Source organism: Hypanus sabinus, assembly GCF_030144855.1.
Source record: "Hypanus sabinus isolate sHypSab1 chromosome X1 unlocalized genomic scaffold, sHypSab1.hap1 SUPER_X1_unloc_11, whole genome shotgun sequence".
Taxonomy (NCBI): domain Eukaryota; kingdom Metazoa; phylum Chordata; class Chondrichthyes; order Myliobatiformes; family Dasyatidae; genus Hypanus; species Hypanus sabinus.
The window spans coordinates 375,763-392,278 of record NW_026778959.1 but is presented as its reverse complement, the minus strand read 5'-3'; the positions used below and the strand labels follow the sequence as shown (position 1 = coordinate 392,278).

General features: G+C 41.8%; 1 protein-coding gene across 2 annotated transcripts in view; it reads left to right on the top strand.

The window, feature by feature from the left end:
- Positions 1-16,516, top strand: part of LOC132385586 (puromycin-sensitive aminopeptidase-like) — a 257,048-nt gene that overhangs the window by 109,393 nt on the left and 131,139 nt on the right. For both annotated transcript variants that reach the window (XR_009509200.1, XM_059957751.1), the window contains exons 10-12: positions 2,003-2,167; positions 10,307-10,411; positions 14,055-14,115. Coding sequence is in view for 1 of the 2 variants with exons in the window: in XM_059957751.1 (XP_059813734.1) it covers positions 2,003-2,167; positions 10,307-10,411; positions 14,055-14,115 (331 nt within the window). In the remaining variant the exon portion in view is untranslated. The remainder of the gene's footprint in view (positions 1-2,002; positions 2,168-10,306; positions 10,412-14,054; positions 14,116-16,516) is intronic.

Below are 16,516 nucleotides of genomic sequence, written 5' to 3'. Positions count from 1 at the left end.
TGTATTTGTTCATTTAATCCTTTGAGATCTAACTTGAGAAGAACCCATAAAGTCCAATCCAGAGCAAATCCTTTATCGATCTCTTGTCCCATTCCCCTGTGGCCACACAATCTAATATCTCTCACATGACCACAAACTTGGCTGAAAAGCAATTTGCAGTACTCAGTTTACCATGTGGGATTAAACAGGATCACACAGAGGAAGTTGGTAGAGGTATGGAGGTAGAGGGGGCGACGTATTCAGTTCTCTCTGGTGCCTAAGGAGTTTGTATATGTTCTCCCTATGACTGTGTGGGTTTTCTCCGGGTGCTCCGGCTTCCTCCCACAGTCCAAAAGACTTCCCAGTTAATTGTCATTGTAAGTCGTCTTCATGATTAGGCTAGGGTTAAATTATGGGTTGTTGGGTGGAGCAGCTCGAAGAGTGCAGAATAGGCCCTTCTGGCTCTCTCAATAAATGAATAAATAAATACCATCACAGAGTAAGGCGCAAGTCATCCCTGAAGCTTTCCAGCAGCAATGCCCACTTCTGCAATGCTCTGCAGACCCACTTAAATTAGGATTTCATGATCAATAGTTAGTCTTTACAGACACTGGAAAAATTTCTATACTTCTAGTCTTATCGGTGTCAGTCTTGAATATATCCAGAAACTAAGCATTCCTCTCCAAGACAAAAGACATGTTGTCACATGTTGTCATATGTACAAATACATGTCTACCAGTGCCATAAAAACTTAATTGCAGGAGCATCACAGGCACAGAGCATGAGATGGCCAGTATTCAGTAATACACTATCTTTACATGAATACAATTAGAGCAACCAAAAAAAAAGTAATCACTTTGTAGTGCAAAGAGGTAAGAATGTTGCAATTTCGAGGCAACAGTTAGGTTTGTGCAAGTGGATTCAAGAACCATATGGTGGAAAGGAGGTAACTGTTTTTGAACTTGCTGGTGTGGGACTTCCGCAGTTTCAAGAACAGCTACTTCGCTTCAACCATTAACTCAAAGAAAATCAATAGGGTTATGAGGAAAAAGTGGAAACTCCACATAGCTCAGCCAAGTCAGGATCAAGCCAACACATCCCTGGAGCTGTGCAGCAACGATACCAGCCACTGCAGTGCTCTGCTGTCCTAACTAAATTAGCATTCAATGTTCCAAAAATGTTATGTATTTGTGCCTCATTTCAAATAATGAAAAATGAAGAACATCAGTGATGCGTTAATGTGCGCTAGCTTGTTAAGCAACAAACAACAGTATTCTACAATTATACAGAAAGAATTGCTTAGGAATAAAGTTGAGGTTAAAGTATGGATATGGAATAAAATATACATAAATATGAGCATGTCTTTGAGTAAATGATGTGAGAGTACATCAATGATTGCAAAATGGTGATCACAACAATGTGTTCAAATGAAGAATCACTATTGTCTATGCTTAATGCTAAGTTTTGCTCTTTACTAGTCTAGTAATTGTGTCAAAGCGGTGAAAGGAAATATGGCCCAAATTCACTGTGCAGCATCCTGCCAAACCACCACTGGGAAATCCACAAATGCGCTGCATATGGTATAAAATGAATGTGTGTGACATGGCCAATAAATATTGACTTAAACCAGATTTTGTTCTAAGTACCTCAGGTCAACCACTATAGGTCTGAAACTTTTGTTCATGCAGTATATCAAGCACAACAAGCAAGATCTCTTTTATGGGCTGTGAATTTGCCAACAGGAGCGAACAGCATGTAGACTTAGATAGTAGTTCCAAACTGCTGCTTCCGACAGATATGTTTTCCATGTTTTGAGAGTAGGGGAATTTTTCAGTAATCTTCAGAAATATTCTTCAAGATTCCAAGCTTTTTTTTTAAAAACACGTCTTGGGAGCAAACTCAAGCTAAAGCAATGCAAAACCTACTAAAATCTCTGGCTGTAATTGTGCTCTTGGAAAGTTGATTTAACATTGTTCTTCAAATGTAGAAGCAATGCATTCAGAATCAATATCTGTGATTGCAGGAGTGGTGGACACATCTGTGGTTGAATGAAGGCTTTGCCTCCTGGATCGAGTATTTGTGTGTGGATCACTGCTTCCCAGAATATGATATCTGGACCCAGTTTGTTTCTGCTGACTACACACGAGCACTAGAACTTGATGCTCTTGACAGCAGTCATCCAATTGAGGTAAGGTTGTTATTCTTTGTAGGTTCTGTGGAGACGCAGCAATGCTGTGGTGTTGTACCCCACACTAAGCCTAAACCAGGTTTAAAGTTTGTCAAATGAACAGTATTATTTGCCTTATGTCATCTATGTCACCACCCACCGTCTGAGCGAAGTTCCCCCTTCAACATTTTTCCTTTCACCCTTAACTAAAGACCTCTAATTCTAGCCACAAGCAAGAAAAAATCTGCAGATGCTGGAAATCAAAGTATTACACACAAAATGTTGGGGGAACTTAGCGGGCCAGGCAACATCTATGAAAAAGAGTAAGCATTTGACATTTCGGGCCAAGACCCTTCATCAAGACTGGAAAAAAGAGATGGGAAGTCAGAGTAAGAAGGTGGGGGAAGGGGAGGAAGAAGAACAAGATAGTAGGTGATAGGTGAAACTGGGAGAGGAGGAGGGTGAAGTAAAGAGCTGGGAAATCGACTGGTGAAAGAGATAATGGGCTGAAGGGGGAATCTGACAGGAGGGGACCGAAGGCCATAAAAGAAATGGAAGGGGGAGGAGCACAAGATGGAGGTGATGGGCAGTTAAAGAGATACGGTGAGAAAGGGGAATGGGAAATGGGGAGTCATTTATGGGAAGTTCAAGAAATCGATGCTCATGCCATCAAGTTGGAGACTACCCAGATGGAATATGAGGTGTTGCTCCTCCAACCTGAGTGTGGCCTCATCGTGGCAGTAATTGACTGATGTCAGAATAGGAAGTAGAATCAAATCTCCCCTCATTCGCCAATTCTCTAGGGAATAAAATCCTAACCTATTCAGACTTTCCCTGTAAATCAGCTCCTCGAGTCCCAGCGATGTCTTTGTGGGAAATTTTATTTTTCTGTACTCTTTCTATCTAACTGATATTGTTTCTCTAGGTAGGTGACCAGAACTGTACACAATATGCCAAATCAGGCATATATTGTTCATACAACTTCAAAGGTACATTTAATGTCTGAGAAATGTATACAATATACATCCTGAAATACTACGTCCCAAAGCCCCCCCCCCAGCTCATCCCTCCCACGCATAAGCAGCAGCAAAGCAACAGTCCCCCCTCCCCACCAGCAAAAGGCATCTGCAACCCCCCAACGAGCACTCAAACCTGCAGCAAAGCATCAATGAAGACGCGGACTTGCAGTACCCTGAAGACTACTTGTTCACCCAATATTCAACATACCACAGGCTCTCTCCCCCTAATAAGGGGAAAAAGAGGTGACTTCATTTCACAGTGAGAGGGAAGATATAATAACAACTCGTTAATTTACGATGTTAAAAGTCTGTTGCATTGCTTTTTCTGAGCTCTGTGCCCAAAGAATTCGGGTCTCTGGGCACACAGCCAGAGATTTTTTGACTCCTACGACATACCAATCTCCTGCAGAGGCACCAACCTCAAGACCGCCCACCTCCAGAGCCAGGAAATCCCGAAACTCCAAAGACGAGCCAATCTTCTGAGACACGTCCTTGGCATATTGAATAACAGCCAGTCGTGAGATCCCATTTCTGCAAAGAACTGAAGTCAGTGTGTAACTCCAAGTCAGGGTCTTCAAAAGAACCCTGAAAGGGAAAAATAGAGATATTAAACTTCAACATAACATCAGAAATTACTTTTCTATGTTAATTTCATGCTAATTTTTGCTGTAAATTTTTTTGTCTTGAGTTCAATGGGCATGAATATCCCTATATTGTGTAATTGATCATCTGTAAATCCAGATAGCGAGCACAATCTGTTCGGTCTGCAGAATTATTGAGATTACAGTACTGTGCAAACCCCCTAGAGGACTACAACCTTGTCATAGGGATTGGAGGTTTGCGTGCCTCAATGACCTGGAGAGCTGTGTTGGCTGGAGTCAAGGCCTTGTGCTTTGGCTCTTGGTAGGATCACTGAAACCAAACAGGTCAAAGGGTTAGAGGTAAGACAAGTGGTCCACTGGTCCTGCAGGTTCAGCTCAGGGCTAACAACCCTAACGGGTCAAAAACTGATTGTTATGGAAACAGCAATGAAGAATCCTTCAATACAGGCAGAGATAGAGGACTTTCATTGCTGCCCTAAGCACCAGTCAAGTAGCAGGCAGTAAATTCTACGCAAAAGTCTTAGGTACATATATATAACTTGGGTCCCTAAGGCTTTTGCACAGTACTGTGGTAATCTTATGTATTGCACTGTACTGCTGCCACAAAAAAAACAAATTTCTTGATGATAAACCTGATTTAATATGGGTCTCTATTGTGGACTGAGAGTGGGAAGGGAACAGGGAGAAGGAAATCATGGTTGGGGAAGGGAGCCGGAAGGGTGTAAAAACAACCCCTCTGTAATGATTAATAAACCAATTGTATGGAATCAAATGTCCTTGCCCGGTGTCTCAGGGCTGGGTGTGTCTGCACCCCCGACCCCCCGGCACTCCTCTGTCACCTGTCCCTCACAGGTTCAGTGGCACTCCACCCCTTGCCATTCTCACTGATTTACAGACCTGTACTCCGCTCCGTGTTGATAAATACAGTACTGTGCAAAGGGCTTGGGCACCCTAGCTTATATAACCTTACTTAGTTAGCACCTTCCTGTCCTGTAAAAGTCCATTCATAGCAGTTGAATGTAAGAACCTGGTACAATGTCCTTGGGCCAGGAATTGTAATGTTTTGATGTCCTGAAAATGTGCACCTCATATTCAGTGAGATAAATATGATCAGCTATTTTTTTTCAGCTACACTTCAAGGCAAACTTTCAAAAATTATGCAAAGGAGTCTTCCACTAAAGAAGCCATCCAATAATGCTCATAAACACAAGAGATTCTGCAGATGCTGGAGGAACTCAGCAGGTCAGGCCGCATCTGTGGAAAAGAATAAAGAGTTGAGGTTTTGGGCTGCAACCCTTGAATCAGTCCTGATGAGAGATCTCAGCCCGAAACGTCAACTCATTGTTCCTTTCCACAGATGAGTCCTGATGAAGGGTCTCAGCCTGGAATGTCTATTCTTTATTCCCTTCCATAGATGCTGACTGATCTGAGTTCCTCCAGAATTTTGTGTGTAGTCTGATAATGCTTCCTGCTGTGTAATGTCAATGTAATTAGTTTAATTTTGACATGAATCCTTGTGACAAGGAGTTGAATTTGAGAGATTGTTTTCCTGGCATGATTACATTTTTCTGCACCAATCACTCATGACAGCAAAATTAGTACCTTTGCTGAAATAATAATTAGCTGCCTCACAGCCTGAAGACCAGGGAATTTAAAGGCAAAAGCAGCCAGTTTATAATGGGTTTCAATATTCTGCCAAAGCACCATCTGAATCTTTGGAAATGGGTGATCGCTAATGAGTCAGCACTAGACTGAAGCTATCATTAAACTTTGCCAGTCACATCATCCCTGTCGGTGGGGTTGAACTCTGAGCTGATAATACAACCTACAGACTCACTTTCAGGGACTCTTTACAACTCACGTTCTCAGTTTTTTTAATTGTGTGATTTGTCTTTTGCATATTGGTTGTTAGTCGTTTTTATGTATAGTTTTTTGTAAGTTCAATTTTTTTTCCTGTAACTGCCTGCAAAAAATTGAACCTCAAGGTAGTATATGGTAACATATATGTCTCTCTCTGAGGCCTCCATAGATCAGAGTCAACCATGGATATTGCTTCTTAGCTGTCTAGATATGTAAGCCAGGGCAGTACAATGCAGAGAACAAGCTGTTGCCCGTGCAGCACGCTCACTTTCTCTACACAGCTGATGAATCTAAAGGAGTGGCAAAGATCGATAACTTGGTACCAGCAGTGTCGCAGCAGTTGCCTGTCAGCATTGAACTCAACGTAGGACTGCCTTGGGGACTCCAGCTCCAGATTTTTTCCCTCTGAGTTTACTCCCAAAGCCTTCCCTGTGAGTGGGTATAGTCGCAACACTGTGGAGATTTGAGATCAGAATTTTCCTTCTCCTGGATGAGCTGCTAACCATGACTAATGAGCCCCATCTGCCCGAAGAGACTAGTTCTAAGGGGCCAGTAACCCACCTCATGTCAGTAGGAACTGTTCCGCCAGTTTTAGTAGCTAAGTCCAGGAGCTTAAACAACACATACAAAATGCTGGTGGAATACAGCAGGCTAGACAGCATCTATAGGGAGAAGCGCTGTCGATGTTTCGGGCCGAGACCCTTTGTCAGTACGAAGTCGACAGTGCTTCTCCTTATAGATGCTGCCTGGCCTGCTGTGTTCCACTAGCATTTTGTGTGTGTTGTTTGAATTTCCAGCATCTGCAGATTTCCTCGTGTTTGCTCCAGGAGCTTAACTTGGTTTTTAGACAATAGACAATAGGTGCAGAAGTAGACCATTCGGCCCCTTGAGTCTGCACCGCCATTCTGAGATCATGGCTGATCATTCACTATCAATACCCAGTCCTTGCCTTGTCCCCATATCCCTTGATTCCCCTATCCATCAGATATCTATCTAGCTCCTTCTTGAAAGTGCTTTGAGATGCATGCTATTTAATAGGTTGTGGGAGCTTATGCCCATTACCACCCCTGGTTAAAACAACCTTAAGGAACCAGCATATATGTACCTTGATAATAAATTTACTTTGAATTTTGAATGCATCAGCATACAGAGATTAAATGATGAGCTTGGGGGATGTTCACCTGGTCACCACCATTTCTGGGATATTGCTTCAACAAATGGAAAGGTTTTTAAGAAATTGCATATTTTTTCTTTGCATTCATGCAGATATGTAGAGATCCTATTGGCACTCCTCAAGCAAGTCATGGTGCAGGACTGAATCAACAAAGCACACTAACTTTACTCAAGTCAATTTACCCTGATTTTGTTTCATGTAAGACCATATTGCATCGACAAATAATGCAGTTAATGTAATCTGTACTTTAACAAAATACGTCAGTTACCTCTATAAGCTGCTGCTGCTGCTTCTTGCACCCTTAACTCCTGGTGGAGTAGTCGGGGTGCCGTCGTGGCAAGCTTTTAGGTGTGCTCATCATGCAGCGTGTCTTGGGCATCTGAAACCTGGAGGAGCCCATCCCTCTCCAGGTTTGACCACAGCTGATTTCCTCCAACTAGGTGGCTCGTCTTGGTCGTGAACACACGGCTGTTATAGTTCATCTGAGAACCTTTCCGCACTGGCCAGTGACTTCATCGTGAAAGTCATTCGCCCAGTGGTATCGTGTTAACACCACCCCCTCACATGGTTTAGCCCGCCAGCTGAAGCAGTTTACCAGGGTATGGCATTTGGAGTCAACATGTGAGAGATTTAGGAGATGGATGAAGACCAGTGATGACTGTCCACCCTGTCTGGTAGGTAGCAGCATGCCAGACATCAAGGATACTACCTCTATCCAGAGCCCCCTATACCCTCCATGAGCTACTCAGTAAAAGCATAGTCTTAAAAGAATTGTTGCTGCAACATTTCTGGTGAAATTGTGTAGTTTACAAAACATAAATACCAAAGAATTTGGAATGCAACTGTAAAAGTTGAATGAATGCTGATGTTTCAGGCCAAGACCCCTCTGTGATCTCTGCTACACTCAAGTGGCATGGTAGCAACATGGTTTGCACAATGCTTTGCGTACCAGTGACAATTCTCCCCGTGACCACGTGGCTTTCCTCCAGGCACTCCATTTTCCTCCCAAAGACTAAAGGTGTGCATGTGGTAGGCTAATTGGTCATTGTAAATGTAGCTGTCATTAGGCTAAGGTTAAATCAGGGGTTGCTGTTTGGTTATAAGGGCCGGACAGGCCTACTCTACACTATACCTCAATAAATAAATAAATTATGAAAGGTCTCAGGCCGAAACATCGATGGTTTATTCCTCTCCATAGATGTTGCCTGACTTGCTGAGATCCCCCAGCATTTTGTGTGGGCTGTTCTAGATTTCCAGCATCTGCTGAATCTTTTGTGATTAGCAAAACTTCAGTTGTATCACGGCCAGTATTTTATAAAGATTGTACATAATCTGACTTCATTGCAGAGTACTAACTACAGATGACATGAAGGTTGATGGTATTGTAGGTAGTGTAGAAGATTGTTATAGGTTACAAAGGGACATTGATGTGATGGAAAGTGAAGTGATACACTTTGGAAGATTGAACTTAAAGGCAGAGTATAAGGTTAATAGTAGCATTCTTAGCAGTGTTGTGGAGGAACGAGTTGTCTTGAGGTCCATGTCTGTTGATTCTCTCGAAGTTGCTACACAAGTTAACACGGTGTTTAAGAAGGCATATGAGATGTTGGCCTTCATTAATCATAGGGTAATGTTGCTGCTTTATAAAACTTTGGCTAGACCTCACTTGGAGTATTGTGTTAAGTTCTAGTAGTCTCATTATAGGAAGGATGTGGAAGCTTTAGATGGTGCAGAGAAGATTCACCAGGATGCTGCCTGGATTAGAGAGCATGTCCTATAAGGATAGGCTGAGCGAGCTAGGGCTTTTTCTTTGGAGTGGAGGAGGATGAAAAGTGACTTGATAGAGGTATGCAGGCGTGGAGGATTCTTAGCACTGTGAAGGAACAGAGGGGGTCCATAGATTCCTAAAGTTGGAAGGATAGTTAAGAAGGTGTATGGTGTGTTGGCATTTGTTAGTCAGGAGATTGAGTTCAAGAGCTGCGAGGTAATGTTGCAGATCTATAAAACCCTGGTTAGACCACACTTGGAATATTGTGTTCTGGTCACGTAATAGAAAGGATATTGAAGCTTCAGAGAGTGTGGAGGAGATTTTACCAAGATGCGGCCTAGATAAGAGAGTATGCCTTGTGTGGAAAGGTTGACTGAGCTAGGGTATTTCTATTTGGAGCAAAGAGGATGAGAGGTGATTTGATAGAGGTGTACAAGTTAAGAGGCATTGATAGTGGACAGCCAGCACCTTTTTTTTCCCCACAGGGCAGCAGTGCATAATACAGGGCATAATTTTAAGGTGATTGGAGCAATGTATAGGGGGAATGTCAGATAGTGTTTTTTTTTTCTTTTTACAGAGTGGTTGTTGCATGGTACTCAATGCCAGGGGTGGTGGTAGAGGCAGATGCATTAAGAACATTTAAGAGACTTGTAGATAGGCACATGGATGAAAGGAAAATGGAGGGCTTTGCAGGAAGAAAGGGCAAGATTGACCTTGGAGTATGTTAAAAGGTCGACACATTGAGGGCTGAAGAGCCTGCACTGTGCTGTACTGTTCCATATCCTACGTTTGCTTTTGTATTCTGTGCCTCAATTTGTGAACTTCAAAATACCATATCCATTGCTGACAGCCATAGGTGATGATGCATTCTAACATTTTCAAAGATTTGTGTACGTCCACTTGATCACTTCTGTTTCCGTAATTTACAACTGACTATATTGCCCTTAACAACTACTACATGCTCTGCATTAAGTTCCATCTGCCTCTTATTTGCCCATTTTGACAACCTATAGAAATCATCTTGAGTCTATTACCACCCTTGCTTTTACCTGCACCTACAAACTTAATGTCATCTGCAGATTTTAAATTTTTGCCATGCATCAAATCATCCACATTTTTACTAAAATGAAGAGAAGTGGTACCAGCACATTATGATTCTGCAGGTTTCTGGCTATTCCCATTTGTGGCAGGTTTCAGGAGCTAACTGAAGGCCTTGATGAATATGAAGCCAGAAAACAAATTAACCAAAGAATCAGGAATGCTAAAGTGTCTGTGAAATGTCCTTGGTGAGTAGAATTAAGGAAAATCCCAAGGTGCTTTATACATACATTTGAAAACAAAAAGATAGCTAGGAAGAGTGTTGGACCACTCAAGGATAAAGAAGGATACTAAATAAATATTTTGCATTGATATTCATCAAGTAGAAGGATTTGGAAGATGGTGAGATCAGAGAAGCATTTGTTGATGTCAGAGAGTGGCATTGGGTCTGTCGAAGAACATTTAAGGTGGATAAATCCTCAGGATCTAATGGGATCCATCCCAAGTTATTGAGGGGCATAAGTGAGGAGATCAGTGAGTCCTTGACAAATCTTTGTTTGCTCCTCAGTCATAGCCAACTCCCAGAGGACTGGAGAATGTCCCACATCCTTCCTTTGTTTAAGAAGGACAGGCACTATCCAACTTCTTTTTGCCTTTTAAACAAAATTTAATTAAAAGTGAAATATATTTCTTTTAAAGGTTGCAGTAGGACATCCAGCAGAAGTGGATGAAATATTTGATGCAATTTCTTATAGCAAAGGAGCATCAGTGATTCGAATGCTACACAATTACATTGGTGATGTGGTAAGATTCTTTTAGCTTAATTGAGCTATTTGTGCAGTAGTGATTCATGATTTCATGTTTAGTCAGATTTGCAATGTATGAAAATTCAAAAATGCAACCTGTTTAGATGTCTGTATTTGAAAGCTGACAATTCTGAACTGATTTTGGATCATTAACTTCTATAACAAGCCTATCAATATGTGGTATAGCCCCATAATCTGGCCGGGGGCGGGGGTGAGAAGGGTACACTTATCTCTTCGTATTTTCGTGTATTTCTCCCTCCCCAACTCCACATTACAATTATAAATGTGTCTGAGTAGCACTCTTGCCCAAGTGACAAATGAGGAAATCCAAGCAACACACACAGAATTCTGGAGGAACACAGCAGGCCAGACAGCATCTATGGAAAAGTCTTTTTTCCCATAGATGCTGCCTGGCCTGCTGAGTTCCTCCAGCATTTTGTGATTCATGCCCAAGTTATATTATTGTGGGCTCAAGTCACGTTGCAGAAATGAGACTGTCGAGTGTTAACCTGATGCACTACAGATGGTCATAGCTACAGTGTCACACCAGCCATGTTTTGAGTGTCTGTCCCAGTTATTTAAAAAAAAGCACCCACAGTCATGAATGAATAAAAGCAGGAGTATTTTTCCTGATATCATGGCCAATATTGGCGTCTCATGCAGTACCTGAAATATTCCCTATAGTGGGGAATCTAGGACCAGAGAGCACAGTCTCAGAATAAAAGGACATCCCTTTAGATCGGGGTTCCCAACCTAGGGTCCACAGTTAATAGTAGGAGTCAATTATATTTATTAAAACAAAAGGTTGGGATCCCCTGCTTTAGAACAAGTATGAGGAGCAATTTCTTTAGCAAGAGGGTGGTATTCATTGCCACAGACGGCTGTGGAGGCCAAGTCATTGGGTATATTTAAAGTGGATGTTGATAGGTTCTTGATTAGGAAGGGTGTCAGCAGTTTCAGGGAGAAGCAAGAGAATGCAATTGAGAGGGATAATAAATTAGGCATGATAGAATGGCAGAGCAGACTTGATAGATCTAAAATAAATTATCTGAGTTTCTTATCTCATTGTTGGTGGGTGCTTGCTGCACACATGTGGCTACCATGTGTCCTCCAAGGCTTCAAAAGTCACTCATTAGGACGTTCCAAAGTGCTTCACAGTTGGTCATGAAAGATAAAAAATAAATGTACATTTTCTTTCTCATTCTTACTATGCAAAAGGTCAAATGAAAATTCTGGAGCCACAGGATGGGGCAATCAATCATTGTAGAGAGGAAAAAAAAAGCCAGGGTTCATCAGGACTGAATTCTGATTAAGGGCTTATCCCCACAGCATTAATCTGTCTTTTAGCAGCCCACCTAGATGTTTAATTCCAACATTTTGTGTGTGTTTCTTTGTCATACTGATTTGATTGTAGGTGTAAGAACTGAAAACTCAGCTGTCAAGCTGCTGCATCTAAACAGGTTTTGTACTCTATTTTAAAAAGTGTCTTTTTTTGGTGGGGGGGATGTTGAGGGACAAAGGAGACGTGACTAAGGGGAACTAGGAGGTGATCACAGGCTGTAAATGAAAAAGTGCTTGGGTATCATGAAAGAGATGAAATTAATATATTTGAATGGTTCATTGAATTGAGAACCCTAAAGTCCCTCCTCTATAATATTTAAACCTAATATTGCTTTTCTGAGATCTTAAATTACTTTTTACATGGCAGCCATGGATGTGATTAATTAATCCATGATGATGCTTAAACTGCAGCTTTGTTAATTGAAATTGAATTACCAGAAGTATATTTAAAAATATATAATTGGCAAAGCAACCTATTCCTACCAATTGAGCTAATATTTAAAAAGACATTTATAAACAATTTTAAAACATTAATGCTTTATTGAATTTGTGGAACAAAGAACAAATGAAAATGCATTTCTTCTAGTATAGTGTTTGCATGCGTCGCTCGATTGATGATGTGACTTTACATAAACTATGACTACAGGACCAGGGTCATGCTCAGCCACAGACCTCCTTTGTCCACAATCTGAGAAGCCAAGTTATGAAGCATTTTGCAACTGGTTCTAGAGCTGGGGAAGGAACCAGGTGGGGCAGCAGAAGAAAATAGAATGAATTTGCAATCGTCTGCATTTCTGCAGAATACTTTAGGGGAAAAAAATGTTTCAGGATCATTAATTGTGTTGTTTAGATCTAGCAAAGTTACCAAAACTACTCTGAAGTCTATTGTTGCAATGCGAAATTGTATTAAAGATAAAGCACAGATCATCCCCTTGTCCTTATCACATGTTTACGTAGTCCAGGCATGTGGGCATCAAGATATATGATGAGGTACTTAAAACTGAAAGTTTCATAATAAGATCTTCATGTCCTACTTCACGTAGGTGGGCCCAGTTGCATCAGGCCTTGTGCAGGAGTTCATAACAACTCTGAGTATATCTGCAAGTCATGGCAGAGGGCTGAGGAAAAAAATAAACCCTTCAAGGTCAAGTTACAATTCTTTCCATTTTCCTTAGCTGTTGTTTACAGAATTTTAAATGAAAAAATTCATTTTGAACCATAACATTTAAGAGCTACACAATTAAATATTTTTTCAGTTCTTTTTTTAAGTATACTATTGCCATAAAAGTGGCATGCTTTCTAATTAGGATAGCAGGCTAAGTTTTATCCTGCCAGCGTTTTTTTTCCATTAGCCTAGAAATAACTGCCTAAGATATAAAAATGCAAATATTTGACATAATTCTTTAACAGTTCTTGGTCATTTGCTTTCAAGAGGAAGAAATAATCGATCGGGATTGAAATGAGTAACAACTCATTTCAAAATAAGACAAGAAATGTTTCAAATGTTTGTACATTAAAACCACAAGCAGTATTTCCAGGCTAATCGAAGCACAATAGGCAGTAGCCACGGTCACTGAGGTTGAGTGCAGAAACGCGTGTTTCATCACCAAACCTCAGAATGATCAGATTGTTGTAGACATTTTGGGGATGGGGGTTTTTCTCCCACTTCCCTTCAGAAATCAGCAAGGCGGAGATTGGCATGAAACAGTGTCTTACAAATTCCAGTGAAGCAAATTTACATATAGTATTTTGCTGTTTCGGAGTTCTGATGCTAACTGTAGATGTACTGATCAGACTTCTTTTCTCTTCCATTATCAAAACAAAATATTCTTCAGATTTCAGACCATTTAGCCCAACCGCTGCAATCTTCTGTGTAGCTTCTTCATTATTTTTGTCTAATGCTATCATTTTATTCCAAGAATGTATGCAAAGTAATTGATAGGTTACAGCAAGGGTTCCCAACCTAGGGGCCACGGACCCCTCAGTTTATGGTCGGGGTCCTTGGCATGAAAAAGGTTGGGAACCCCTGGGTTACAGCAAGTGTCAGATGTGACTCATTTTCTTTTGACCGTTTTTGTTACTACACATACAAAAGTAATGATATGGTCCATGGAAGAGGCAAGCAAGACTGCAGTTTGCTTTTAATTGCTTTATACCTTGTACATATTAGCAGAATAAACTAATTTTAAAAGGGGTCATGTCATAATATTTCAATGTTACTGATTTTGGGGTAGGATGTTATCTGAACTTACTGCCTTTATTGCTTAACTAATTGTATGTAAAAATATGCCTCTTTACAGGATTTCAGAAAAGGAATGCACTTGTACTTGACAAAGTTTCAAAATAAAAACGCAGCAACAGGTAAGCAGTATTCAATTTGAAGCTCCGTGGAGGAATTCTTTGTGGAATAGATTTCTGGATGAAAAGTAGGGAGCTGTCTGCTCCTATAGAAAATATAAATGGCTGGAAGAACTGGATGGGTCAAGCAGCATCTGTGGAGGCAGTGGGGTGGTCAAAGTTTCAGGTTGAGACCCGACATCAGTGTCGAAAGAAGAAGGCCATTGTATAAAGTGAGAAGGAGGAGCAAGAAGGAGGCCAGTAGAAGATGGGGGTGGGGGGGAACCAGATGAGGGAGAGATGATGGCAAATGGAGCCAGGTTGAATCCCTGCATCAGTGTAGTGTAAAAATGAGTAACTATGTAAAAGTGAGAGGGAGGAGTAAGGCAAAAGCTAATGGGTGATGGGTGGAACCAGATGAGGGAGATGTGATGGGCAGATGGAGCCAGCTGATGGAGGGCGAGTGTTGAGACAGAGGCTGGTGGGTGATATGAGGAGGTGGTGATGGACAGAGGGGAAAGGAAAGGGCAACTAAGTGAGAGGTAACCCAGATGGATGAAGCCAGTTAAGTGAAGGCAAGAAGTCTTGTTAACAATGGCGGAGGGTTGGAAATGGTAAACAAAAGTAAAAGAGAAGCGGACTGAACTAATGCAAGTGGGCAAGGCACACGTGTGGGTTGGGAAAATTCATTTTCATGCCATTGACTGTAGGCTGCCCAGGCAGAATATGAGGTGTTGTTCTTTCACTTTGTGTTTGCCCCTCACCTTTGCGTTAGAGAGATGGGTTGCTTGAAATGACATGCACCCCAGAAGCCGAAGCTTGCCTTTGAGGACAGAGCACAGGTGCTCTGCAAAACAGTTGCTTGTCTGCACTTGGTCTCACCAATGTAGAAAAGAGCACATGAGTACTGAATGCAACAGAGATGAATCTATGCTCCATCTGGAAGGTCCCTGAATGGTGATGAGAGAAGAACGGAAGTGGAAAGGTCCAGGGGATGGTGAGAAGGAATTGAATGGACCAGGGAGTCACGGAGAGAGTTGAAGGAGGGGGTGGGGTGGTGATAGGGAGGGGAAAATATGCCTGGTGTGTGATCCCAATGACCCTTGTGGAAATGGCAAAGGATGATGCGCTGGATGCAGAGGGTACGGGATGAAAGGTAAGGATCAATGAAAGATGGGAGGTGTGTCAGAGCAGATTTTATTTATTTTATTATGATACAGCATGGAATAGGCCCAACCGGCCTCACTGTCCCGATTTAGCCTGATCATGGGACAGTTTACAAAGACCAATTAGCCTACCAGCCAGTACATCTTTGAACAGTGGGAGGAAACTAGAGCACCCGGAGGGAAACCTGTGTAGTCAAGGGGAGAACGTGCAAACTCCTTACAGATGGGTAGGAATTGAACCCGGGTCGCTGGTACTGTAAAGTGTTGTGATAACAGCTATGCTACCAGAGAATCTATTGCCTTTAGCAGGGCAATGTTTCAGCAATCCCAGAGCAGAATGTCTTCATCTCAGGCTGAGACGAAGAAACTGAGGGAGAAATGGTAGCATCCTTAAAGGAGGTAGTATGGCAGATGCATTCGATGCACCTGTGGGAGTCCATGGGTTTGAAATAGATATCCGTGCTTAATTTTAATCATGTTTCGAGCTGTGGCCCTTCTTCAGGTCTGAAAAGGAAGGGGGGAGATGCCAGAATGAAAAAGGTGGGGGGGGGGAGGGAAGGAGGATAGCTCGAAGGTGATAGGTGATGGGTGGGAAAGGTAAAGGGCTGGAGAGGAAGAAATCTGATGGAAGAGGAGAGAGGAAGATGGGAGAAAGGGAAGGAGGAGAGGACTTAGGCAGCGGTGATACTCGGGTGAGAAGAGGTAGGAGGCCAGAGTCAGGGATAGAAGAAGAGGGGAGGGGGAAAGAAAAATATTTTCACCGGAAGAAGAAATCAATATTCACGCCATCAGGTTGGAGGCTGCTCCATCTGCGCTTAATTTGTTTGCTGAGATGGAAACAGTCCAAAAAAGAAAAGTGTCAGGTGTAGTCCAGGTGAATTTAAAGGGAGGGTGGAAGAAGCCAGCAAAGGTGATAAAGTTGATGAGCTCATGGTGACAGTTTTCCTCCTGATACGCGTTTTAACCTCTATCAGTTCCAAAGCAGCTGATTTGGTTAATCTTCTGTATCTAGACATAATTAACCAAGTAGCTGTAATACAAACATTGGTTAGATGAATTGCATCAAAATATTGGGGAGTTAGGTTTGGTCTTCAAATGTATGATTTTTGATGACTGGTAAGAAGATTGGAGGTGACACAAGACCAGTTTCTGGACCGTCTCCATCTAGATGGATGATAGAAGACAATTCAAAAGTACTTTTTTCCAAAAGAGAGTTGGATACATTTTTTACAATGTGGCATTAACAGAACTGAGAAGTG